Consider the following 25,596-nt stretch of genomic DNA (forward strand, 5'->3'; position numbering starts at 1 on the left):
CTTCTTACTGTGCTCACCCCAGTCCAACGCCGGCATCTCCACATCATGTACTTTATATCAACAGCTCATCCAGTTCAGTTTCTGGTCAATGGTAAAACTCAGGATGTTGATAGTGGGATATTCAAGGATGGCAATGCCATTGAATATCAAGGTGAGATGGCTAGGTTCTCTCTTGTTGTAGTTGGTCATCATCTGGCACTTTTGTGGCCAAATATTACTCATCACTCATCAACGCGCTTCTCAATGTTGTTCAGGTCTTGCTGAATGCACGGGAGATGGACTACTTCAGTATCTGAGAAATATTCATTTTGTCATTTAATCTCTGCCTTCCACCACCGCAAAGCTCTTCCATTTTCTTCTTTTCCCCTTTTCCCCTGCCTCTGTCCTTGCTCGAAACCTGTTATATTTCTAACCTTTTCCAGTTCTAATAATAGGTCATTGACTTGAAACATGATTTTTTGTCTTGTTAATTCCATCTTCAGTGGTTTACGTTTGACGTACATTTTCATTCTTATTTTGAGGCAGTATTTTATTTTATTACCACCACAGTCTTGATTACATTGGCTAAGACCAAGAATTCGGCATGAAGGAAATCACAGGCACAATTTTGGCATTTGCTGTTTTAATAATTTACAATAATAACTGATTAATAAAGCAAAATAGGAAAATACATAACAACAATATATGTTTATATAGAATCTTTAGCCTCATAAAACGTCCCAAAGCTCTTCACAGAAGCAATGTAAAACAAGATATGAAACCAAACCACATGATGTTGGGTCAGATGACCAAAAAGGTTTGGTCAAAGAGAATGAGTTTTAAAGAAGGAAAGTGAGGTAGACAGACAGAGAGGAGGGAATTTAGGGCAGCACGGTAGCACAAGTGGATACCACTGTGGCTTCACAGCGCCAGGGTCCCAGGTTCGACTCCCCGCTGGGTCACTGTCTGTGCGGAGTCTGCACGTTCTCTCTGTGTCTGCGTGGGTTTCCTCCGGGTGCTCCGGTTTCCTCCCACATTCCAAAGACATGCAGGTTAGGTGGATTGGCCATGATAAATTACCCTTAGTGATCAAAAAGGTTAGGGGTTATTGGGTTACGGGGATAGGGTGGAAGTGATAGTTTAAGTGGGTCGGTGCAGATGTGATGGGCCGAATGGCCTCCTTCAGCACTGTATGTTCTATGTTCTATGTAATTTCAGAGCTTAGGACCAGGGCCAATGAAGGCATGGCCACCAATGGTGGAGCAATTAACAACTGGTATGTTCAAGAGGCCAGAATTAGATGATCTTGGAGGGTGATGGAAATTATAGAGGGCGAGAGGGCAAGTCTATGGAGGGAATTGAAATTAGAGTGAAAATTTTACAATCCAGGTGTTTGCTTGACTGGGAGCCAATGCAGGTTGACAAGCGTGGGGATGATATGTGAAACAGGACTTGGAGCAAGTTGAAACATGGTAACATAGATTTGGATGGCATCAAGTTTATGGAGGGTAGAATGTGGAAGGCCAGCCAGGAGTGCATTAAAATAGTCAAACCTGGGGATAACAAAGGTAAGAATGAACGTTTCAGCAGTGCGAGCTGAGATAGGACCACGTTGTGTGATGTTACGGAGGTGGAAGTAGGTGGCCTTAGCGACAGCATGAAGTTCATCTCAGATTCAAATATGACACCCAGATTAAGAACGGTGTAGGTGAGTTTCAGACTTGCCTGAGAGGGATGGCGTTTGTAGCGAGGTAACAGCGTTTGGAGCAGGGACCAAAAACAATCAATCTTCCCAATATTTAACTGAGGGAAATTTCTGCTTATCACTGTTGGGTGTCAGGTAGGTATAAACAAGAAGAACCCAATCATTTTTTTAAATTATCATTTTGTGATTTCTGCTTTATCGGATTTCAATGGCACATGGTCAGTGGCCCTTTCCCATCCCTCTAAAATATGCATCTTGGCCAATTGAATGACATTGGGGCACATATTCCACCTCTCTGACCAATAGGTTCTGACAAGGAATTATAGCAACGAGAGTCAATTTTAATGTTTTCAGACTTTTTCAAATCCTCGTAACGTTTCTGCACATTGTCTCACTTTCAGGTGATAAGTTGTTTCCTTTGATGATCTCTGACTCCATTTTCCTCTTTCTTCTCCGTCTATGTTGAATCAAAGTGTAAACACCTCTGATGAAGAAAAGCCCTGATATTGCTGCAAAGTAACTCCCATAAATAAGGAACTGCAAAATAAAACCAAGCGTTTAGTTTTCTGCTGGTTAATGTGGCAATAAATTGCCTTCAGTATAAACCTGGACATTAATTTGCCAATATCTTGTCAGTTCTAAAGTCTCTGAATTGCTATTGCTAAGCTTTAATGCTTCATTGTTTTTTGCAGCATTACAGTCTATACATTACTTTTCTGTCTTCTTTTACTGTGAAACCCAGATTAAAAGCCAGGGCCCATCATTCAGGACACTCCCAATGGAGAAGAGAGGAATTGGTAATTTAGGATGTACTATTTTGGTGGCCTCACATTTGGGGTTTTAAAAGCCTGATGATGTTAGGAGAAAGGAAAGGCTGAGTGAGGTAAGGAAGTCTACTGTTTTCACATCACGCGCAGTTGTGAGTTAGGAGAGAGTGCGGCGAGGAGCAAGAATGTTTAGTAAAATGTTCTTGCAAGTCAGGGAACAAGGCAGAAAAATTAATGGATTCAATGACTACAGAGGGAAGCTATAGGTGAGAAGCAGATCACTTTCTACACAAATAATCCTTTTGTATCTCCTCCAGATGTGTAAGGCACTTTGGTGAAGGTGGTGGAAGAGGAAGTGGTATTCAAATTTCAGCTTTATGTTGTTGAGAGGAAAGGAAATTTTTGCTGCGCGGGACTAAATCAGAGGCAGTTTTAACAGCAGAGTAGATGTTAAATCGGAGAGCTTCAAAGATACTGAGGTTGAGAATATTAATAGATGCAAAAAGACTAAGGATGAAGCTGCCAAAATTGGTAGCTGATAAAGAAAGAGCTTGCATGTATACCTTTATATAATGCTGCTCAGCCAGTGAGGTACTGCTTAAATGTTTTAACGGAGAGACATTTGGCGATCAATTTGCACATAGCAACATCTTAAACACAGCAATGAGATAATCTGTGGTTTATTTGACAATGGTGACACTGTTGGCCAGGATCCTTGACCTTTTTCAAATGCTTCCATAAGATTTTATGTCCTCCCGAGAAAGTTAACAGGGTCTTGGTTTAACATCTCATCTGAACGATGGCACATTCAAAGGTTTATAGCTCTGTTTCAGTAAAGCACAGAGTTATCAATCTAGGTCATGTACTCAAATGTCGCAAAGGGTTTGTTGAACCCATCATCCTCTGACTCAGAAGTAAGAGCGCTACCAGACTCACACTTTTAGCCTGGATTTTGGCCTGGAATTTCCTGGAACTTTTCAGTGTAACTACGGCGTAAAAGCTGAACTGTACCAGTTTTCGCCAAGGAAATTTAATTTGAATTATGCCAGCTTTACAATGAAACATCACTGATCATTTTCTTATACTTTTGTTACTGAGATTCGTGCACTAATAATAATGATAATATTTATTGTCACAAGTAGGCTTACATTAACACTGCAATGAAGTTACTGTGTAAATCCCCTAGCCGCCACACTCTGGCGCCTGTTCGGGTACACTGAGGGAGAATTCAGAATGTTCAAATTACCTAACAGCACATGGAGCACCCGAAGGAAATTCACGCAGACACGCGGAGAACGTGCAGACTCCGCACAGAGAGTGGCCCAAGCAGGAATCGAACCTGTGTCCCTGGAACTGTGAAGCAACTGTGCTAACCACTGTGCTACCATGCCACCCACCTATTTAGCCATGTTAATCAAACCTGTCCCCACAACATGTTTAGGATGTCTATGTAACTGGGGTGGTCTCCATAACGGGCACTCCTCTCTTCTGTATACTAATGGAGAAAGCACAATAGAGCAAGGTGCCTTGCCAGAAGACCAGAAATCCACTTGCTGCTTTCCCTATTAGTGGTGCTGCATTTCCATTTGGTTTATACATTCTGGTGTAGGCAAGTGAGCTTTGGAGGAAATTTTGCGACTATTTTCCAGGTTTGGTGCAAAAGCTGCCTTAAATTTTGGTGCAATTCTCTGTAACTGAATATGTGGGTATTCAACCATTACACTACAAGATTGTAGGTAGAAAATATTACAAAGACACTCTGAAGCTCTTCTTGCAGTGTGAGAGCAATGACATTCACGACTGGGAGGAGCTTGCTACCAACCATTCAAAATGATGATGACATGCCCATCAAGCATCATCATACTTTGAGTTTAAACACCTTAATGATGAGGCAGAGTAGAAACGGATAAGGCAGGAAAAGGAAGCAAATCCTGCACTCCAGATCCCATTTCCTCATGGGATGATTGCCCCATGTGCTCAAAGAAGTGCAGGTCGAGAATTGGCCTGTCCGGTCACATGAAGACCCGTGGCAGAAACCCATGACCCTGAGTGGACATCATGCTCAAATCGCAGGGCAGCTAACACCGATGACGTATTGAAGGCATGTAATCTGAAGGACATTGATGGTGGAATCAGTTAAAGGATTGGTTGAGCGTGGAAGAGGTCATTAATATGGAGAAAGAAATTTGGAAGAGATAATGGAGCTGTGAAAAATCAATGAATTGATGAGAAAGAAGTCAGGACCTTTAACGAAAGCCGAGGTTGAGCAAGTTGATGCCACATTGGAAGCCACAAAAGTAACCTTGTTGTGTGCTAATACAATGACGATGGACGGGATTTTCCACTTCATGCCCTTCAACCTACAGTTTTCCTCCCAATCATTTCTATTTGGGCTGAGAACATGGGTGGTATATCCTGGTTACCATGTTTAGACACGCATAGCGTCATGTGAGAGTATCTTTCAGAAATGGGTGTTTAAGAAATGTACCTTCAAGAAATGGGTGTTTAAAAAATGTACCTTCAAGAAATGGGTGTTTATTACTGCAGTGATGTCAGAGTGTGAGTGGAGCTGGTCTGTCTGTCAGCTTTTTACTTTTGTATTAGGCTGTTTGCTTCAGGGTGTGTTTTAGTTTTGTTTTCAGTGTTGGAGCTGAAACCAGACAGAGCAGGTGTACTGTTGACCTCTCTGTCATGAAAAGACTATCTCTTGATCATTTGGTGAATTCAGAATTATAAATGTTCTCAGTAGTGAATGTAAACCTAATATGCGTCTGTTAAAAGGTGTTTCTTTTGTCTTCTGGATGTTGTTTGGGAAGTTATTAAGGATTACTTGTATTCTTTGGGGGTTGTATTTGAACTGATGGTTGCTAAGATGTTCACTGTATGTTTTAAAAAGGTTAACTTGAGTTCATAGAATAAACATTGTTTTGCTTTAAAAAATACTTTTCCATTTCTGTTGTACCACACCTGTAGAGTGGGCCGTGTGCTCCCCATACCACAATCTATTAAAAACTGTGGGTCAGGTGAACTCCATGATGCACTTTGGGGTTCTCTAAACCCTGGCCCATAACAATAGCATCAGATTCTCTCAAAGGCTTTTGAGAGGTCCAACGTTGTCAAATAAATCACAAATGCTTAAAAACAGAATTAATAAATTGTTGGTAAATAATCTCTTGATAAATCAACCATATTATCCTTTTGCAAATCTCATATTGATGCAAATCATTTGCCAAATTTAGTCTTGAACTCACCTGGGTGATAATATCCAATCCAAGGCCTCTTGAATCAACTACAATAACCGTCATAATGGTCTGAAGTAAGAGAGCTACAAAGGTATTTACTCCAAATAAAAGTGCGTAACGCTCCATGCTCAGGTTAGCTGCTATTTGAAATCTTGATGAAGAAAATAACTGGTTAGACTTTGAACATTGTTTCAAATATTCATATTTAACAAAGGGTGCAAAAGACTATTTTAAAATTTGGTGTGCAAGGTGTTCACTCACCATCTGCCCATTGTAAACTCCATGTTGCCCGAGCCATTTTGAGACCCAAATCTCATTTACATGCCATTGGCAAGCTCCTCATTGAAACTGTTTTGTTTAAAATTTCCAATAAAGATGTTGGATTTAGGGTAAGATTTTGTCAAAAGTAATTCTCAATCTCCAAATTTAAGAAAGCGGTGAAATCAGCCACTGTGCCTTGTGGTATCACAATACACCAAGTGGATTCCAACTCCTCTACACTCTCAGACATAGTGCTGCGACTCATAGAACATAGAACATGCAATGCAGAAGGAGGCCATTCGGCCCATCGAGTCTGCACCGACCCACTTAAGCCCTCATTTCCACCTTATCCCCGTAACCCAATAACCCCTCTTAACCTTTTTAGGTCACTCAGGGCAATTTATCATGACCAATCCACCTAACCTGTATGTCTTTGGACTGTGGGAGGAAACCGGAGCACCCGGAGGAAACCCACGCAGACACTGGGAGAACGTGCAGACTCCGCACAGACAGTGACCCAGCGGGGAATCGAACCTGGGACCCTGGCGCTGTGAAGCCACAGTGCTAATCACTTGTGCTACCGTGCTGCCCGTGACTCACCTTCTGATAACTTGTAAAACTACGTGTGTGAGGCCAACAGTTCGCACCTCAGGTCTGGATCCTGGTATCCCCTAAACACTCACACATACATGATACTGATCAATCCTGACACATAATGCCCAACCCCACACACGTGTTACCTGTCCCCTAAACACACCGGCACAAATACACAGAATACTGGTACCCTACACACTTAAACACACTTAAATTTCTAGGATGAAGTTCAGCAAACACCTATGTTAGGTATTCATGTTTATTCCTAATTGGAACAAGGTCATTTTAAGAGTCTGATCACGTGACATATCGATGACATCATCGGCCATTTGCGTGGGCAAACGCGCAGTCTATCCTTTTGTTTTAATTCTTTTATAAATTTAGAGTACACAATTCATTTTTTCCAATTAAGGGGTCATTTGGCTCTTAGCGTGGCCAATCCACCTACCTTACACATCTTTAGGTGAATTGTGCAAAATCCACACGGACAGTGACCCAGAGCCGGGATCGAACCTGGGACCTCGGAGCTGTGAGGCAGCAGTGCTAACCAGTGCGCCACCGTACAGCCCCACGGGCAGTCTATCCTAACAGCTTGTTGAGTAAACACCTTGTCAATAAAGCTCTTGCTTGTTTGTATCATCAAGGTCTGCAAGCGTATCCTTTAAAAATACCACAATCATGCTCTGGGTATGTTTGCGAGCAGTTATTCATGAGGGGCAGTAGAAGTAAAAAGTCAATTCACTAAAGGGTTTTTATTGATCCAAATTTTGTTTATTTAATGCTACCTTTAAAAAAAAAGAATACTATTTCAGTTTTGATTTTTGTTTTCAGGTAGGCTATTATACTTACGTTGCTATGGTAATCAGTAACATGTATGTGGCTTTGAACACAACATAACCAGCGTAACAAATCCAGATATTGTCTGACAGATCAATGGCGAATAATGCACCGCTGTTCACTGTTGAAAAGATACCTAGTGCCATTTCTCCCCAGATTGCCCAATCCAGCTTTATGTAGCCCACAGCAAAGGATGTGACAGCACCTGGATTTAGAATAACAAGGAACTCAAATTTCTGGGGTCATGCAATTAGCAATAGATAATCAAACTCTTTAATGTGATCATTATCATGAACTCTTTCATGTAATTTACAAATAACAACACAAAATATTATCGAACGAACAGCATTATTGATCGGAAAAGCTGAGAAATTAATTTGATGGGCCCATGGAGGAATAAGTAAAAATAACTGTCATGAAGTTGATAAAGCAACATTCACGTAAACACGGAACTATGACTTGTGTATAATTAATTCAGCACAGTACCAGAAAGTTCTACAGCGGAATACTCATAACCGTGACTTGGCTACTCTTGATTAATATTGGAATGGGGCTTAATTATTGCACAAACGTTCAAAGCTATAGGCTGGCCTCATAATGTTTTAATTATGCTTTTTTCACAAACTAATGCTCCTCTTGTCACACATCGGGTTAACTATGCACTACTGATCTGGAAGTATGACTGTTTTTACTACATGGACTTGAGCAGGTTAACTGGTCTTGTATTAGAATAATGCCACCCAAATCAAATGCTACACTAGTTCTTGAAATAAAACGTACAACTGTCCAACAGCTTGTTTTTTTCAGATGCAGGAAGTACATCTTAAAGTGCATAGTTCCGGGAAATACATCTTCCCGTACCAGCCTCCCCGAACAGGTGCCGGAATGTGGCGACTAGGGGCTTTTCACAGTAACTTCATTGAAGCCTACTCGTGACAATAAGCGATTTTCATTTTCATTTCATTTCATTTTCAAGTGCTTAACATTTAGGAGCACATAATAGTGGAAGCAGGAGGAGAAATAGAAGCATAAAGTGGAGTGGTGGAATCGCAAAATGTAGTCATCAACTAATCTTGCACTCGAAAACTCATTCAAACTCAGCTCTAGTTGTAACTGTACTTTGTTTTAGTCTTCAGTGAAATGCTCACAGAACAACAAAACATTCAAAGATCAATTAATTCTTATTTCTTTAAATTGTTGAAGTTCTTTCTAGATTTATTGTTGAATCTTGCTGGATGCACTGGTGTAAAAAAACTTGTGACTTTTTGTATTGCTGTGTGTACTCTGGCTAACTGTGGATGCTTTTCTTATTCAATTCTGGCGGATGGTGTAACTCATTTGCCATGTGCCTGGCACTTAACTGGTACTCGAGCAGCACTCTCCTAGTGGAACCTTCATCTAGTATTGCTGCAGGTATTGTGTGGGGTCTACCTGATGTTGGTCTTTCCTAGGATGTTAACTGGTTCTGTCTATTAGTGCTTCATCAAAAAAATCTCTCAGTCTTTCCATTTATGATGACATCAGGCATATTTGCTGACGATAAATTGGATGAAAATTCTAACTGAACTTACTCATAAAGGTGGACACTGCTTCCACACCACCATTATACACTGTAGCATTTTGGGATGGTTCAACGTGATCCCACAGCACTTGTATGTAATTTGTAACTTGATAATATCCACAGCTGGCCAAAGCCCACCAGATAGACCAGTAGAAGATTTGTGGCGAGGAGTAACACTTTATGAAGTCAGACCACAGTTTAAGGAGGACATTCTTTGCATTATTTTGCTCTGTTGCCTTCGCCAGAGTGTAGACATTTCTATCTGACGTGACAGGTAACTGTGAGCAGTTTTCTCCATCAGGATTGTTTTGGGGACTACTATTTTCAGATTTTGGCTTGACATCTTCAGTTGACGGGGGAACCTGGATCTTTTCAGTCTCTTTCCTGTGGAAAAGCATGCTTGTCCGGGGCATTGGCAGGGGAATGGAAGAAAGGAAAGCTACAGACACTGAAACCAGTGCAATCACATTCAGATAGAAATAAGGGACACTCCAAACAGAGACTAAAACCTGTCCCAGAATGGAAGCCAGTGTGTATGCAACTAAAGTGACGCTCCGACAGTAACTGGTGACTTTTTGATAGTGCTCAGAACTAACAACACTGTAAATATAGGAGTAATATGCCACTTCAGTGGCAGATGCGATGCCAAAGACGAATTCTAAAAACTGCATGGCCAGGACTCCTTGTGCAAACAGGAGCATTAGCCAAGTGATAATAAAGCTAATTCCCTGTAAAGCTATGATAGGTTTATATCTTAGATAATCTGTGACCAAGAAGACAGGAAATAGCATCGCCAAGTAAGAGTATGTCCAAACTGGAAATATTTCATTAGTAACCTGAAAGTGAATGAGAAAATAAATTTAGTGCTACATTAAGGCAGTAAAAAATAACAACAAACTGAAACATAGGACTAAAATTCTGTGACAAGTCCTCAGATTCAGTTTAGTGTCAGAAATAATATAAAATATGTTTTAAAAAAAATAATTCTCCTGCTCTGTTGCTTATCATCTCAAAAATAATACCAACAAAATGGAATTCAGAGGTGATTTGTGCTATTCGTTCCTCTTGGGAGACATGGTTCATCATGAATGTTAGGGTAGATTTAGCAAAAGAAGTAACAGTGAGGCTAAAGTGTTATTTATGTATTTATCTAACAGTGTTATCTATGTATGTGAGAATCAATCAGGCAACTTTCAATGAGCATACGTGTACAGTTATATAGCGGTTTATAGAATTCTAAAGATTCGCAACCATTTGAGTGAAGAAATATCTCCCCCCCCACCCCCCAACTTCAGGATGCAAGCACAAAGGTCAAGGCTGATACTCCAGTGCCGTGCTGAAAGAATGCTGAACTGTTGGAGGTGCCATCTTTTAAGATGAAACTTTAAGTGGTAATCCCGTCAGCCCTCTCAGGTGGACATAAAAGATCCTATGGCACTATTCCAAGAGCAGGGGAGTTATCCCCAGTGTCCTGGTCAACATCTTTCCTTCAATTAACATAATGAAAACAGATTATTTAGTCATTAACACATTGCTGTCTATGGGAGCTTGCTATGTACACGTTGGCTGTCTTGTTTCCTACGATGCAGCAGTGAATGCACTTTAAAGGTTCTTCATTGGCTGGAGAGTGCTTGGAGATGTCGGGTGGTCATGAAAGGCATTTCATAAATGCAAGTCTTTACTTCTTTCCTTTTTGGGTATTCAGTTGGAGCCGTGCCTGTTGGTGGTCATCTTTTGAAGTGTCTGACTCACCGAGGCTGCAGATGGGGCCGAGAATGGATATGTCTTAGCCTTCGCCTCGCTAATAGTCCAGAGGCAAATTCTATTTGGTTGGAGGTCCCAGGTACCGCCTAAGTCTTCGGCTTGGTTGGGGGGATTTCTACACCCGGAGTAGATTAAGTATACCTTGAGAGGATCTGTGGAAGGGCTCTACTCGAGGTGGTAGCCTTTCATCTCTTTTAGGGAGTTGGTTACCATCAGCGGTTAGTGGGAGGAGAAAGAGTTTGTCCTCTTATAGAACAAAGAGCAAAGACCAATCCAGCAGTTGGGTTAAAGGTTTGCTATGGTTTTGTTTTCTTTTTGGGGGAAAGGGGTTTGGGGGAATGTTGGGCTGGGTGTAGTTTATGGGTTTGTTTGTTATAATGAAAAGATCATAGAATTTACAGTGCAGAAGGAGGCCATTTAGCCTGTCAGGACTGCACCGTCCCTTGGAAAGAGAACCCCACTTAAGTCCACGCCTCCACCCTATCCCCATAACCCCGCCTAACCTTTGTTGGTCACAAAGGATAATTTATCATGGCCAATCCACCTAACCTGCACATCTTTGAACTGTGGGAGGAAACCGGAGCACCCAGAGGAAACCCACGCAAACATGGGGAGAACGTGCAGACTCCGCACAGACAGTGACCCAAGCCGGGAATCGAAGCTGGGACCCTGGAGCTGCGAAGCAACTGTGCTAACCACTATGCTACCGTGCTGCCCATGAATGGGGAAGATGAAAGGAAGAGAAGTGATATGGGAGTTGTTAGGGTAATAGACAGGCATTTCAGCGGTGGCAGACATGACTGCAGGATGGTATGTTGCATCCCTGGTTCCAGGGCGAAGGGTGTCACAGAATGCTTGCAGGACATTCTTCTGGGGGAGGGTTTTCAGCCAGAGGTCATGGTCCAGGTTGGCACCAATGACTTGGGTAGGAAAGGGATGAGGTCCTGATCCAGATTTTAGGAAGCTATAAAGGAGATTGAAAAGCAGGACCTCTAAAGCAGTAATGTCAGAATTATGTAATGCCAAAATCTCACTATGCAAGTGAGCATATAAATAGAAAAATTGACCAATTAAACATATGGGCCGGGATTCTCCAATCCCCCGGCCAAGTTCTGTTGCTGGCGTGAAAAGCGGCGCGAACCACTCCGGCGTCAACGGTCCTCGATTATCAAGTATTCGCCTCTTCCTAGGGGATTAGGTCGGCGCCGGAGTGGTCTTCGCTGCTCCAGCATGTGCGCTACTGCCGGTGCGAGTCCGCGCATGTGCACTATGGCCGGCGCGGGTTCACACATGCGTGTGGGTTCCCGTCTCTGCAACGGCTCCCGGGCAATATGGCGGAGCCCTACAGGGGCCTGGTGTGGAGGAACATAGGCCCCCACGGAATCAGCCCGCCCGCTGTTTGGTAGGCTCTGATCGCGGGCCTGGCCACCATGGAGGCCCCCCCCCCCCGGGGTCGGATCCCCCACCCCCCACCCCCTCCAGGACCGGCCCCGCAGGCAGAGCTCCGAGGTCCCGCCATGTGGGACCACATGTAACCCACGCCTGCGGGACTCGCCTGAACTCGGCGGGCACTCAACCCATCAAGGCCCGGAGAATCGCCGGTGGTGCCGAAAGTCAGTGTAGGAGGGAGGAGATCTGGGTCTGGATTCTCCGCTGTCGGGATGCTCCGTTTTGCCGGCAGCCCAGGGGTTTCCCGACGGCGTGGGCTGCCCCACAATGGGAAACCCCGTTGACCAGCTGGCGAAATGGAGCATCCTGCCAGTATGCTGAACCAGAAATCTGGAGCGGCGGGACGGAGAATCCAGCCCCCTGTATCTGATGAGTTACATCCTAGGATATTAAATGGAGTAGCTACAGAGATAGTGGATGCAATGGTAGTAATCTTCCAAAAATCCTTAAATTCTGGAAAAGTTCTAGTGGATTGCAAAACTGCCAATGTAACTGCCCATTCAAAAAGGGAGGGAGACAAATTAAACTATAGGTCTGTTAGCGTAACATCTGTCATTGGGAAAATGTTAAGAATCCATCATAAAGGATGTAATAGCAGAGCATTTAGAAATAGATAATATAATCAAGCAGAGTCAACATGACTTCAAGAATGGAAAATCATGCCTGCAAAATTTATTTGTTTTATTTGAAATGATAATGAGCAGGATCGATAAAGGGGAACCAGTAAATGTAATATACTTGGATTTCCAAAAAGCATTTGATAAGATACCAACCACACTTAATAAGATAAGAGACTGGAGTTTGCACATTCTCCCCGTGTTTGCGTGTGTTTCGGCCCCACAACCCAAAGATGTGCAGGGTAGGTGGATTGGCCACACTAAAATTGCCCCTTAATTGGAAAAAATGAATTGGGTACTCTAAATTTATATATTTTTTTAAAAATACGATAAGAGACAATGGTGTTTGGGGTATTATATTAGTATGGATAATAGGATTGGCTAACTAATAGAAGACAAGACAGTTGGGATAAGGTAGGGAATTTTCAGGATGGCAACCTGCAACTAGTGGAGTGTCACAGGGATTAGTCCCGGGGCCACAATTATTTACAATATATTTGAAGGACTTGGATGAGAGAAGTAAATGTCATATCGTCAAGTTTGAAGATTACACAAAATAGATGGGAAGGCAAGTGGTGAGGATGACAAAGAATCTACAGAGGGATCTAGGCAGATTAAATGAGTGGGCGAGACATTGGCAGGTGGAATATGTCGAAAAATGTGAAGTTATGCACTTTGCTAGGAAGAATACAGGAGCTGAATATTATTTAAATGGAGAAAGACTGCAGAAAGCTGCAGTACAGAGAGCATAAATCACGAAAAGCTAGCATGCAAGTTCAACAGGTAATTGGGAAGGCAAGTGGAATGTTTCAAAGGGAATGGAAAATAAAAATAGGGAAGTCTTGCTAAAAGTATACAAGGCACTAGTTAGACCACACCTGGAATACTACAAACAGTTTTGATCTTATCTAAGAAAGAATGTACTGGAATTGGAGGCAGTCCAGAGAAGGTTCACTATGTTCTGAGCCCCAGTTTTAAAAGGGTGTTACATATATATCACACAATGCAATATAACCCAAGTCTCAGTGGTTAGCACAGTTGCTTCACAGCTCCTGGGTCCCAGGTTCGATTCCCGGCTTGGGTCACTGTCTGTGCAGAGTCTGCACGTTCTCCCCATGTATGCGTGGGCTTCCTCCGGGTGCTCCGGTTTCCTCCCACAGTTCAAAGATGTGCAGGTTAGGTGGATTGGCCATGCTAAATTGCCCTCAGTGTCCAAAAAGGATGGGTGGAGTTATTGAGATAGGGTGGAGGTGTGGGTTTGGGTGGGGTGCTCTTTCCAATGGCCGGTATAGACTCGATGGGCCGAATGGTCTCCTTCTGCACTCTAAATTCTATGTTCATCCCAGGTATGGAGAGAGGTTGAGTAGGTTGGGGCCTGCACTCATTGGAGTTTAGAAGAATGAGAGGTGATCTTATTGAGACACATAGAATTCTCAGAGCTTGACATGGTAGATGCTGAGAAGTTATTTCCCCTTGTGGGTGAGTCTAGGACCAGAGGGCATGATCTTAGAGTAAGGGGTCGATGAGGAGGAATGTCTTCTCTCAGAAGATAGTAAATCTGTGGAATTCTTTACTGGGAGGGGCTGTGAAGGTTGGGTCTTTAAGTATGTTGATGGCTGAGACAGACAGACCTTTTTAAAAAAAAAGTATATTTATTAAGATTTTACATTTTAACAAACTATTGAACAAAACCACAAAAATAATACAGCACTACAAGCAAACAAAACGGCTCAATATACATGGACACAGTTTAACGAGCTTGATACAATCATTAGACATAACCTGATGCCCAACCTGAGACTAAGGGAGAAACAGGACAAGGCCTGAAAACATGGTAAAATGATGGAACAACTTCCCACGCAGCAATTGTTTGCAATTGCCACTAGAGCTCAGGATAAGTTTTTCACACCATGTTCGGATGCGCACAATATACATCTCCCTCAACTCCAGCAGAGCAAAAGGCATAAACGACACACCTCAACCTCCGCACCTTGGATACCAGATCCACCTTTACCCATGCAGGAACCAATCACGGATTATTTATACCCACCCCTTAAAAAAAAGGAAACATACAACAAAAGTACTCGAGAGCCCCAGTTTTAAAAGGGTGTTACATATATATCACACAATGCAACATAACCCAAGTCTCAGGCCCAGCACAGAACCAACACCATTCCATACATTTATACAGAGAGGACCAACAGCAACATGTATGGATTATGGTCAGTGTCGTCAACACCTCCCAAGATAAAACAGAAAGGAAGGAGTACTAGAACTACCAGGAGTGGATCACAGGATAACAAAGGATCAGGACCCCACCATGGGTCTGTGTTTTCCCAGCACATGTCAATCACCCATTAATGAAAAAGAGAATAAGCTGCTCATTCAAACAAGAAAGCGCCCCGACCATTAGGGAGGGCAACAAGTTATCAACCAACAGGACTTGGCTTAATCGAAGGTCTCTGAAGCAAAACCCAGCCTCAGGATGTCCCAAACAAGTGCCGTTAAGAAGGGACATCCCAAGCTTCGAGGGGCAATAGGATACCAACCTGAACCTGCCTAGCCCAGCATATTCTGACAGCAGGAATCGGTACCTCCAGGACCTCCAGCACACCCCAAAATCTACAATCCAGCCAATCCTGAACCTCACCAGGGTGAGTTGTAAAGGTCATTCCTGTTTGTTCCTGCTTATTCCCTTGTTTCCCCTTTCTTTTGTTTTTGCTGTAACATTTTTGATCCATGGACGTTTAATGGACCTGTGACTTTAAGGCAAAGTGGCCTATGCCTTTAATTCAAGCAGAAGATTGCAGTAGCAGGACAGATCAGCGCTAACTCGTTTGATTGATGTGGCTGAAGGCCAACGAATTGGAGCAAAAGGCTGTGCTTTGCCCGGTAACATGTGGTGATTGGATCTGATCCCACTGAAATGGTTCAGAGACCTAAAGAACTTTCAGTTTCGCTTTGGTAGCTAAGGGAGAAAACCTTTCTTTTTTCACTCTGTTTTCTCCAGAAATAACCAGCTAATTCTCACCAAAAGGTCGCCGTGGGAACCAACTCGCTCTGCAGAAAAGGCTGTGCAAGCAGAATCCAAAATCTGGTAACTCTCTCTGTAGAACTGCAGGCTGATGTGCAAGGGTCTCTCCTGGAAAAGCTGTGATTAAGATTTTGCTAACTGCAAGGACGATCATTATGGGCTGTAGACCAGAGACTTTAATCCACACTTATACTGTGAAGAAAGTGCACTAAAGAACTCACCATCTGAAGCAAGGACTCTTTTCATTTGATAGTGGCATAGTGCTATTGTCTCTGGACTAGTAATCCAGAGACCCAGAGTCAAGTTCTGGGGACCTGGGTTTGAATCCCGCAAGGCAGATGGTGAAATTTTAATTCAATTAAAAGCCGAAAGGTGACCATGAATGGATTGTTGTAAAAACCCATCTGGTTCAGTAATGTCCTTTAGGGAAGGAAATCTGTTGTCCTTACCGGGTCTGGTCTACATGTGGTTGACTCCGAAATGCCCTCAGGGATGGGCAGTAAATTCTACTTTTATTTCTGAACTCAACCATTATGGCCTCATGTGATGCTTCATTTAGTATATCATCTCTCCTCACAGCTGTAATTGCTTCTCTAACCAATAATGATATGCCCCCACCTTTTTTTATCCCCTTCTCTAACATGCAAATAAAAAAACAAATCTGAACAGAACTGGGATGAATCTCCTTGCGGGGAGATTTGCTGGCGGTGTTGATTGGCAAGGGAATGGAAACCTGACGGCAAATTCAGAGCAGGAAATGGGAGATAGAAAATCAGTGAGTGACTGAAAGACAGGAGCAGCACAGGTTAAAAAGTGTGCAACACAAAAATTTGGCAGTATTAAAAGGTATATATGTAAATGCAATGGGCTGGATTCTCCGTTTCAGCGGCTAAGTGCTGTCGCCAGAGGAGCATGTGGACTTTTACGACCCAAAAATCTTCCTTCTGGTCTGACCCCCCTCCCTCCCAGACATCCCTCTCCCCCCCCCTCTTCCTGGGCTAACCCGCCTCCCGGATTGATCCCCCTTTGTCTTTCCCCCCCCTCCCGTGCCCTTCTGGGATCATAAAAAGGGGGAGTGACTTACCTCTCTACGTCCCAGTTATTCAATGTTGATGTTGCTGGGGGTGAGTTTTCAGGCATGTTACAGAAGGGGATAAAAAAGGTGGGGGTGTATCATTATTGGTTAAAGAATCAAATACAGCTGCGAGGAGAGATGATATACTAAATTAAGCATCATATGAGGCCATATGGGTTGAGTTCAGAAATAAAATGGGGCTGCCACACTCTCAGGCCTCTACTATAGACCCCCAAATAGTAGAAGAGTGTCAGAAGAGCAAATATGGAGGCAGATTTCTGAGTGCAAAAATAGTAATAGCGGGAGACTTCAACTACTGTTGTTTATCCAGAAACTTACAGGGTAAGATAAAACAGAAAAGAAAGCTTTTGACAGTCACAAAAGCATAATTCTGTAGAAAGCCTAGAGGAGCTATAAGGAAAGGCTGGGACTTTTTTCCCTGGAGCGTAGGAGGATTAGGGCTGATCTTATAGAGATTTATAAAATAATGAGGGGCATAGATAAGGTAGATGCTCAACATCTTTTCCCAAAGGTAGAGGAGACTGGAACTAGAGGACATAGGTTTAAGGTGAGAGGGGAGAGATACAAAAAAGACCAGAGGAGAAATTTCTTCACACAGAGGGTGGTAAGCATCTGGAATGAGCTGCCAGAGGCAGTGGTAGAGGCGGGTATAATTTTTTCCTTTTATAAAACAGTTGGACAGTTACATGGGCAGGGTGGGTATAATGGGATCTGGGCCAAATGCGGGCAAGTGGGACTAACTTAGTGAAATAAACTGGGCGGTATGGACAAGCTGGGCCAAGTGGCCTGTTCCATGCTGTAAACATCTATGATTCTATTACTCTATGAATATAGACGTACAGGGGTGAAGTAAAAAGGAAATTAGGAAAGCAAAAAGAGGATATGAAAATTGGCAGATAAGATGAAAGAAAACCCAAATGTGTTTTACCAGCACATTAAGAGCAAGAGAATAACTTAGGAAACAGTAGGGCCTCTCAGGGATGTGCATGGTAAGTTGTGGGTTGATGCTGAAAGTATGGGCAGGGTTCTCAATGAGTACTTTCTCTGTGCCTTCACCATGGAGAGGATGGTGCAGTTACTAGTTAGAGGAGTATGAAATTTTAGATACAATAAGCTATATTAGATGGACTTGTCAGATGGGCTAATCGGTGGCAACTAGAATGAAATCCGAATAAATGTGAGGTGATGCATTTAGGCAGGACATACAAGACAAGGGAAGACGTGATAAAGGGCAGGAGAGGAAACACTGAGGGTCAGAGGGTCTTGGTGTACATGTAAACTGGTCCCTTAAGATAGCAAGGCAGGTGAATACAGTGGCTAAGAAGGCATATGGTATACTTGCCTTTATTAGCCAAGGTATAGAGTTTAAGAGCAGGGAGGTTATGCTGGAACTGTATAAAATGTTCGTTAGGCCACAACCAGAGGGTTGTGTGCAATTCTGGAATCCACATTATAGGAGGGATATGATAGCACTGGAAAGGGTGCAGAGGAGATTTACCAGGATGTTGTCTGGGCTGGGGAATTTTAATTATGAAGAGAATAAGTTGCCTTTCTGTTTTTTTGACGAAAATGCATGATTTCACACTTATCTATGTTAAACTCCATCTGCCACATTTTGGCCCACTCTCCTAACCTATCTATATCATTTGTAAGGTTCTTATTTCCTCATTGCAACTTACTGTCCCACCTATTTTTGTGTCATCTGCAAATTTGCGATTGAATCTTCTATCCCTCTATCTAATATAGATTGCAAATAGCTGGGGCCCAAGGACCAAACCCTTTGGCGCCCCACTAGTTACATCTTGCCATCCAGAAAAATACCTATTTATCCCAACTCTCTTTAAAAAAAAAATAATTTAGAGTACCCAGTTATTTTTTTCCAATTAAGGGGCAATCTAGCGTGGCCAATCCACCTAACCAGCACATCTTTATGTTGTGGGGGTGAAACCCATGTAAACACGGGGAGAATGTGCAGACTCCACATGGACAGTGACCCAGGGCCGAGACTCGAACCCGGGTCCTCAGCGCCGTAGTCCCAGTGCTAACCACTGTGCCATCGTGCTCTGCCCTTTATCCCGACTCTCTGTCTCCAGTCCGTCAGCCAGTCTTCTATCCAAGCTAATAAGTTACCCCTAATCCCATGTGATCTCACCTTGTGAATTAACCTGTGCGGCACCTTATCAAACACCTTCCAGAAGTCCAGATATACTACATCTACAGGATCCCCATTATCCACTTTGCTTGTTACATCTTTGAAGAACTCAAGCAAATTAGTCAAACATGATTTGCCCTTCATAAAACCATGTTGACTCTGATGGATAGTCCTTTGGCTTTCCAAATGTCCTGATATTACGTCCTTGATAATTGATTGTAACAATTTTCCGACAACAGATGTTAAACTAACTGATCTGTAATTTTCTATAATCTGCTTCCCTCCCTTTTTGAATAAGGGCATTACGTTAGCATTTTGCGATCTTCTGGAACCTTTCCCGTGTCCATGGAATTTTGGAATATCATAACTAATAAACCCACTGGGGGCGATTCTCCGATCACGGAACAGAGTGTCTGCGCCATCGAGAACACTGTCGCGTTTCACGACGGCGTGAAATGGGCACGGGCAGTAGCGATTCTGTCCCCCACTGGGGACCAGCAGCGCTCCAGCCTTACTTCCTGGCGCACACTGGAAGTGCGCATGCGCGGTGGCCTTACTGAACGCTCCAGCCCCGACGTAACATGGTGCGGGGGTTCTGGGGCCGGACACGCAACAAAGTAGGCCCGGGAGGGGGAGAGACCGGCCCGCCGATCGGTGCCCCCCCCCCCCCCCCCGGGGACGGTGGCCCCCCCCCCCCACAGGCCACCCCCCCCGACCCTTTGCGCAAAGTTCCAGCCGGCGGCGACCAGGTGTGGACGGCGCCTGCAGGACTCTGCTTTTTCCGTGCGGCCGCTCGGCCCATCCAGGCCGGAGAATTGGCGGCCCCCGCCGTGTGCAGCGGCCCGCGACCGCGACATGCCAAACGCACCGAGATTCTCCGCACCTCGGAGAATTGTGCGGCGTAGCGCGGTTGCGCCGATTCTCCTGCCCGGTGCAGGGCTGGGAGAATCGCGCCTACTATCGCTGCTGCCACTTCCTTTGACATCCCAGGATGTAGGCCATCAGGCCCTGGGGACTTGTCTGCCTCAATCCCAAGAGTTTGTTGAGTACCATTTCCCTATTGATGCTGTTGCTGTAGAGCTCTATGACTCTAAACATAATGAGGAGAAGAAGAACTGGTGGGACTGAGATCCTTGATAGTGAATAAATCACCAGGGCTAGACGGATTATATCCCAGGTGGTTAACACTGCTGCCTCACAGCGCCAGGGACCTAGGGTCACTTCCGGCCTTAGGTCACTGCCTGTGCGGAGTTTGCACTTTCTCCCCATGTGCGCATGGGTTTCCTGCGGGTGCTCCGGTTTCCTCCCACAGTCCAAAGATGTGCGGGTTAGTTGGATTGGCCATGCTGAATTGTCCCTTAGTGTCCAAAGGTGTGCAGGTTAAGTATGGTTATGGGGTTCCTAGAATAAGGTGGAGGGACTGGGCCTAAACAGGGTCCTATTTCAGAGGGTTGGTGCCGACCCGATGGGCCAAATGGCCTCTTTCTGCTCTGTAGAGATTCTATGGAGGAAATAAAAGATGCTGAGATTATTTTCCAATGCTCACTTGATACAGGCGAGGTACTAGATGATTGTAGGCCTGCAAACATTTCAGCATAATTGAAAAAGATAGGCGGGCAGCACGGTGGCTCAGTGGTTAGCACTGGAGTCTCACGGCGCCGAGGTCCCAGGTTTGATCCCGGCTCTGGGTCACTGTCTGTGCGGAGTTTGCACATTCTCCCCATGTTTGCATGGGTTTCGCCCCCACAACCCAAAGATGTGCAAGGTAGGTGGATTGAACATGCTAAATTGCCTCTTAATTGGAAGGGGCAATTTGGTGTGGCCAATCCACCTACCCTGCACATCTTTGGGATGTGGGGTGAGACCCACGCAGGTATGGGGGGAATGTGCAAACTCCACATGGGCAGTGACCTGGGACCGGGATTGAACCCGAGTCCTTGGCGCCGTAAGGCAGCAGGGCTAATCACTGCCCCATCGTGCTGCCCTTGCAGAGGAAGTAAGATACCTTAGAGTGCAACTCCCTGAAGATGGCAGGAGAGGTGGATAAAGTGGTAAAGAAAGCTTATGGAATGCTTTCCTTTATTGGGTGAAGTATTGAATACAAAAGCATGGATGCAAAGATGTACCTTGTCATGTGAGAGTACCTTTAAGAAATGGATGTTTAAGCAATGTACCTTTAAGAAATGGAGCTGATCATATTGCTGAAGTGATGTCAGAGGGTGGGGGGAGCTGAGCTCACTTCTGCTTTTTGAGTTTCACTTTGAGAACGCAGCTGGGAGTGTTTTGCTGTGGGCTGCAGGAAGAAACACAGAGCTGGTCTGTTGATTTCTGCAATCCAAGGACTATACATATATTGAATGTAACCTAATGTGCTCCTACTTTTGAAGGTTTGAATTCTTTTGGATGTTTAAAGGAACAGTTTGAAGGATTATTTAGTGTTGTCGTCTTTTGGGGTTATCTTTGAAGTAATGGGTGTTAAGATATTCAATGTTTGTTTTTAAAAGGTTAGCTTGAGTTCATAGAATAAACATTGTTTTGTTTTAAAAACCACTTGTCCATTTCTGCTGTATCACACCTGGAGAGTACGCCGTGTGCTTCCCACACCACAGTTTATTGCAAGTTGTGGGTTCGTTGAACTCCATGAAACACTTTGGGGTTCTGTAAACCCGGACCCATAACAAACTTTATAAAATGCTGGTTAGGCCACAGCTGAAAGTTTGTGTACAGCTTTGTCACCACATTACAGAATGACATAATTGCTCTGGAGAGAGTGCAGAGGAGATTTACAAGGATGTTGCAAGGGCATGGAAATTGCAGCTATGAGGAGAGAATGGATAGGATAGGGTTGTTTTTCTTAGACCAGAGGAAGGTGAGGCGTGACCTAATTGTGAGGGGCGAGTCGGCAGGAAAAACCGGTTTCCCCTAGGCAAGGGGTCAATTGCCATGGGATTTGATGGGATTGGTAGAAGGATTAGAAGGGGTCATGAGGAAAAACCTTTTCACCCAGAGCATCTGGAATTCACTGCTTAACAAGAACAAAGAACAAAGAAAAAAGAAATGTACAGCACAGGAACAGGCCCTTCGGCCCTCCAAGCCCGTGCCGACCATACTGCCCGACTAAACTACAATCTTCTACACTTCCTGGGTCCGTATCCTTCTATTCCCATCCTATTCATATATTTGTCAAGATGCCCCTTAAATGTCCCTATCGTCCCTGCTTCTACTACCTCCTCCAGTAGCGAGTTCCAGGCACCCACTACCCTCTGCGTAAAAAACTTGCCTCGTACATCTACTCTAAACCTTGCCCCTCTCACCTTAAACCTATGCCCCCTAGTAATTGACCCCTCTACCCTGGGGAAAAGCCTCTGACTATCCACTCTGTCTATGCCCCTCATAATTTTGTATACCTCTATCAGGTCGTCCCTCAACCTCCTTCATTCCAGTGAGAACAAACCGAGTTTATTCAATCGCTCCTCATAGCTTATGCCCTCCATACCAGGCAACATTCTGGTAAATCTCTTCTGCACCCTCTCTAAAGCCTCCACATCCTTCTGGTAGTGTGGCGACCAGAATTGAACACTATACTCCAAGTGTGGCCTAACTAAGGTTCTATACAGCTGCAACATGACTTGCCAATTCTTATACTCAATGCCCCGGCCAATGAAGGCAAGCATGCCGTATGCCTTCTTGACTACCTTCTCCACCTGTGTTGCCCCTTTCAATGACCTGTGGACCTGTACTCCTAGATCTCTTTGACTTTCAATACTCTTGAGGGTTCTACCATTCACTGTATATTCCCTAACTGCATTAGACCTTCCAAAATGCATTACCTCACATTTGTCCGGATTAAACTCCATCTGCCATCTCTCCGCCCAAGTCTCCAGACAATCTAAATCCTGCTGTATCCTCAGACAGTCCTCATCGCTATCCGCAATTCCACCAACCTTTGTGTCGTCTGCAAACTTACTAATCAGACCAGTTACATTTTCCTCCAAATCATTTATATATACTACAAACAGCAAAGGTCCCAACACTGATCCCTGTGGAACACCACTGGTCACAGCCCTCCAATTAGAAAAGCATCCCTCCATTGCTACCCTCTGCCTTCTATGGCCTAGCCAGTTCTGTATCCACCTTGCCAGTTCACCCCTGATCCTGTGTGACTTCACCTTTTGTACTAGTCTACCATGAGGGACCTTGTCAAAGGCGTTACTGAAGTCCATATAGACAACATCTACTGCCCTACCTGCATCAATCATCTTAGTGACCTCCTCGAAAAACTCTATCAAGTTAGTGAGACACGACCTCCCCTTCACAAAACCGTGCTGCCTCTCACTAATACGTCCATTTGCTTCCAAATGGGAGTAGATCCTGTCTCGAAGAATTCTCTCCAGTAATTTCCCTACCACTGAAGTAAGGCTCACCGGCCTGTAGTTCCCGGGATTATCCTTGCTACCCTTCTTAAACAGAGGAACAACATTGGCTATTCTCCAGTCCTCCGGGACATCCCCTGAAGACAGCGAGGATCCAAAGATTTCTGTCAAGGCCACAGCAATTTCCTCTCCAGCCTCCTTCAGTATTCTGGGGTAGATCCCATCAGGCCCTGGGGACTTATCTACCTTAATATTTTTTAAGACACCCAACACCTCGTCTTTTTGGATCACAATGTGACCCAGGCTATCTACACCCCCTTCTCCAGACTCAACATCTACCAATTCCTTCTCTTTGGTGAATACTGATGCAAAGTATTCATTTAGTACCTCGCCCATTTCCTCTGGCTCCGCACATAGATTCCCTTGCCTATCCTTCAGTGGGCCAACCCTTTCCCTGGCTACCCTCTTGCTTTTTATGTACGTGTAAAAAGCCTTGGGATTTTCCTTAACCCTATTTGCCAATGACTTTTCATGACCCCTTCTAGCCCTCCTGACTCCTTGCTTAAGTTCCTTCCTACTTTCCTTATATGCCACACAGGCTTCGTCTGTTCCCAGCCTTTTAGCCCTGACAAATGCCTCCTTTTTCTTTTTGACGAGGCCTACAATATCACTCGTCATCCAAGGTTCATATCACTCGTCATCCAAGGTTCATATCACTCGTCATCCAAGGTTCTTGGAGTTGAGGAGTTAAGTTCATGGTTGAGGCTCAACTCATTTCAGAGGTACCTGGATCAGGTAACCAGCAGGGCTATGGGCCAGGTGCTGGAAAGAGGGATGAAAATGAGCGGCTAGTTTTGCTTTTTCCCGTTTTTGGCTGACGAAGCATGAGGGCTCAATAGCCTCTTTCTTCCCCATATCCTTTCTGTGGTTCTAAGCATTCTATAGTTCCTCAAAGACAAATCTGGCTCAACTAAACATATTCTTTCTTTGCGTTCGAGACATATTTCAGACAATTACCTGTTCAGTCGTTAGATTTTTAGCAGGCCCGACAAGGTAAGGTGTTAAAAAAGGCTCTGACGGTCTCATCATTGAGAAAAATCCGAAAGCACACAGAAGCAGTGTGGGGTAACGCCATCCATTGTTTTCTGCTAGGTTGCAGCAACCTGGACCTGTACAGCACAACATTGTTCTGGCCAGGAGCTAATAATCCTTTCACCGCCTAAGCCAACTCTGCAGGTTTACAGCTGGAGCTCTGTAGCTGACTGAGTTCCTTATCACTTAAACATGGACTTTAAATGCTCAATGCTTCTGCCTTCACATTTCAAAATGCAGCCTAATTAGGACAGAAATAGGTTACTGAATATTTAGATCTGCAGAGGTCAAAATAAAGTCAAAAGCTCAAACCGCAATGTGATATTTTTCTTTCAAATGTTTAAAGATACTGGGGCAGGTTTCCCATTTAGCTGCAATTGAGAAACCTGACGCAAAATTGTGTTTGTACTTGTGCTGTTCTTCCAAAACGTAGTTAATCGAAAGCATGAAGCTCTCCATGAACCAGTGCAGGGCAGCGTAATAGAATGTGATTGTTCCTTTCTTCTTGGCATTTAAAAATATTCCTTGCTGTATTTGAGAGTTTCAGTCTTATTAATACAGCTGGGAATAAGCGTTTTTAAAAAATGTTTCCAATTTAGTGTGGCCAATCCACCGACCCTGAACATACCTGATTTGTGGGGGTGAGATGCACGCAGACACAGGGAGTATGTGCAAACTCTACACGGTAAGTGACCCGGGGCCGGGATCGAACCCGGGTCCTCGGCGCAGTGAGGCAGCAGTGCTAACCACTGTTCCACTGTGCCACCCGTAAATAAGTGTTTTAATGAGAACAGCTAGACCAACACCTGTGGCAAACCTGGGCAAAATTCTCTGGAAACGGCGCGATGTCCGCCGACTGGCGCCCAAAACGGCGCAAATCAGACGGGCATCGCGCCGCCCCAAAGGTGCGGAATGCTCCGCATCTTTGGGGGCCGAGCCCCAACCTTGAGGGGCTAGGTCGGCGCCGGACGAATTTCCGCCCCGCCAGCTGGCGGAAAAGGCATTTGGTGCCCCGCCAGCTGGCGCGGAAATGACATCTCCAGGCGGCGCATGCACGGGAGCGTCAGCGGCCG

At 44.4% G+C, this 25,596-nt stretch overlaps 1 protein-coding gene across 1 annotated transcript; it reads right to left on the reverse strand.

Annotated features, from left to right (window-relative positions):
- Window positions 1–605: 605 nt before the first annotated feature.
- Window positions 606–24,715, reverse strand: LOC140389653 (thiamine transporter 2-like). Its single transcript, XM_072473979.1, has 5 exons — window positions 24,449–24,715; window positions 8,957–9,782; window positions 7,398–7,590; window positions 5,703–5,844; window positions 606–2,221 (listed from the first exon to the last, which is right to left on the reverse strand). Exons 1-5 carry the CDS (start codon window positions 24,614–24,616, stop codon window positions 2,045–2,047), a joined length of 1,506 nt encoding a protein of 501 aa, XP_072330080.1. The 5' UTR covers window positions 24,617–24,715; the 3' UTR covers window positions 606–2,044.
- Window positions 24,716–25,596: the final 881 nt, after the last annotated feature.

Source organism: Scyliorhinus torazame, chromosome 14 (assembly GCF_047496885.1).
Source record: "Scyliorhinus torazame isolate Kashiwa2021f chromosome 14, sScyTor2.1, whole genome shotgun sequence".
NCBI classification, from domain to species: Eukaryota; Metazoa; Chordata; class Chondrichthyes; order Carcharhiniformes; family Scyliorhinidae; genus Scyliorhinus; species Scyliorhinus torazame.